Source organism: Triticum urartu, chromosome 1A (assembly GCF_056163025.1).
Source record: "Triticum urartu cultivar PI428250 chromosome 1A, HENAU_Tu73, whole genome shotgun sequence".
Classification (NCBI taxonomy): Eukaryota; Viridiplantae; Streptophyta; class Magnoliopsida; order Poales; family Poaceae; genus Triticum; species Triticum urartu.
The window spans coordinates 288,193,361-288,195,165 of record NC_141873.1 but is presented as its reverse complement, the minus strand read 5'-3'; the positions used below and the strand labels follow the sequence as shown (position 1 = coordinate 288,195,165).

Sequence of the window (1,805 nt, the reverse complement as noted above, 5' to 3'; positions counted from 1 at the left end):
CATACTTGCCAGCTGTGGAAATGCGTGGTGGTATCTTATTGGGTTGGGACACGACGCGTCTATCTGTGGACTGCATCCAACTCGATCCAAACTTCCTCACGGGCAAAGTCCGTCAAATTGATGGCAATGATTGGTGGATCTCGGTGGTCTATGCGACTTGGCGACTTGTCCAGGGCCTTGTCCAGGGCCTTGGATGTGCCTTGGCGACTTCAACATGATTCTCAGGGGATCCGAAAAGAGCAATCAAAATATCAGTAGAGCAATGATGAGCAAATTCCAAAACTTCGTGGATGACCATGAGCTCAAGGAGCTGTACATGCACGGGCGACATTTCACTTGGTCGAATGAAAGGAACTCGCCAACCTTCACCAAAATTGATAGGATTCTCGTCTCCATGGATTGGGAGCTAGGTCACCCCGACTACCTGCTCCAAGCCCTATCTACCAGTGCTTCGGATCATGTGCCACTACATCTCTCCATGAGCAACAACTTTCAAGTCAAGCACCGCTTCTGCTTTGAGTTATATTGGACAAAACTCGATGGATTTCTTGAGGAGGTACAAGAAGCTTGGGTCTACAGCGACGAGATTTTTGGCCCATTCAAGAGGCTAGACACGCTTCTCAGAAACACGACTGCATACTTACAGGCTTGGGGGCAGAGGAAAACTGGCAACATTAAAATGCACATGAAAATTGCCACCTGGGTGATTGCGAGGATGGACAGAGCGCAAGAGCGCGGGAGGCTGAGTCCGATGGAGTTGTGGCTGCGTCGGACTTTGAAGTTGGCCCTGCTCGGTTTAGCTTCCCTTGAGCGCACCATTGACAGGCAAAGATCGAGGATCCGTTGGCTGAAGGATGGAGACGCCAACACCAAGCTCTTTCAGGCAGTGGCAAATGGTAGACGAACCAAGAACTTTATTCCTTGCATTAAGCAAGGAGAGGAGCTCATTACTGAACAAGATAGGAAAGAAGAAGTGTTTTCGGAGGCCTTTGCAAACTTGCTGGGCAAGGCAAGAACAAGAACAGGCTCGCTAGACCTCAACTTTCTCCAAATCCCAAGTCACAACTTGCAAGAGCTTGAACATATATTCACGGAAGAGGAAGTTTGAAAGGTCATAAAGGAGATCCCGGCTGATAGAGCCCCGGGACCGGACAGATTTATCGGAGCCTTCTACCATGTGGCGTGGCCAATCATTAAGGGAGACATTATGGCTGCGCTCATGAAATTGTATGTGGGAGACGGCAGAGGATTCGACAAGCTAAATGGTGCGCATATCATCTTAATTCCCAAGAAACCAGATGCCATAGAGGTGGGAGACTATCGGCCTATTAGCCTACCACACAGCATTGCAAAGATCTTCGCCAAGATGCTTGCCTTGAGAGCGCGCCCTCGCATGTCAGAGATCATCGAGATCAACCAGTCAGCTTTTATCAAAGGAAGAAACATTCATGACAATTTCTTGCTCGTCGGGCAAGTGGCTCGGAAGTTGCGTGCCAGAAAAGAGGAGAAGGGGCTTTTCCTTAAGCTTGATATTTCGAAAGCTTTTGACTCTCTTTCCTGGTCGTTTCTCATGGAAGTCTTGGAAGCTAGGGCCTTTGGACAGAGATGGATTAGATGGATCTCATTGCTCCTTCATTCTGCCAACACCCATGTGGTGGTCAATGGAGTTCAAGGTAGACGTTTCCACCATGCCAAGGGCCTTCGGCAGGGCGATCCGATCTCGCCGTTGTTATTCGCTATTGCGATGGATTCGCTCACTTATCTCATGAAGAAGGCCACAAAGACTGGTGCGTTAAGCTCGTTCA

The 1,805-nt window shown here is 49.1% G+C and overlaps 1 protein-coding gene across 1 annotated transcript; it reads left to right on the top strand.

Moving 5' to 3' along the window:
- The first annotated feature begins 262 nt into the window (after positions 1–262).
- LOC147990902 (uncharacterized) lies at positions 263–1,108 on the top strand. The gene has a single exon (XM_087538445.1). It carries the CDS (start codon positions 263–265, stop codon positions 1,106–1,108), a length of 846 nt encoding a protein of 281 aa, XP_087394571.1.
- The last annotated feature ends 697 nt before the right edge of the window (positions 1,109–1,805 follow it).

Bases quoted from the DNA above. Each gene is read 5' to 3' on its own strand.
- LOC147990902 (XM_087538445.1), top strand. From the start codon at position 263: ATGATGAGCAAATTCCAAAACTTCGTGGATGACCATGAGCTCAAGGAG.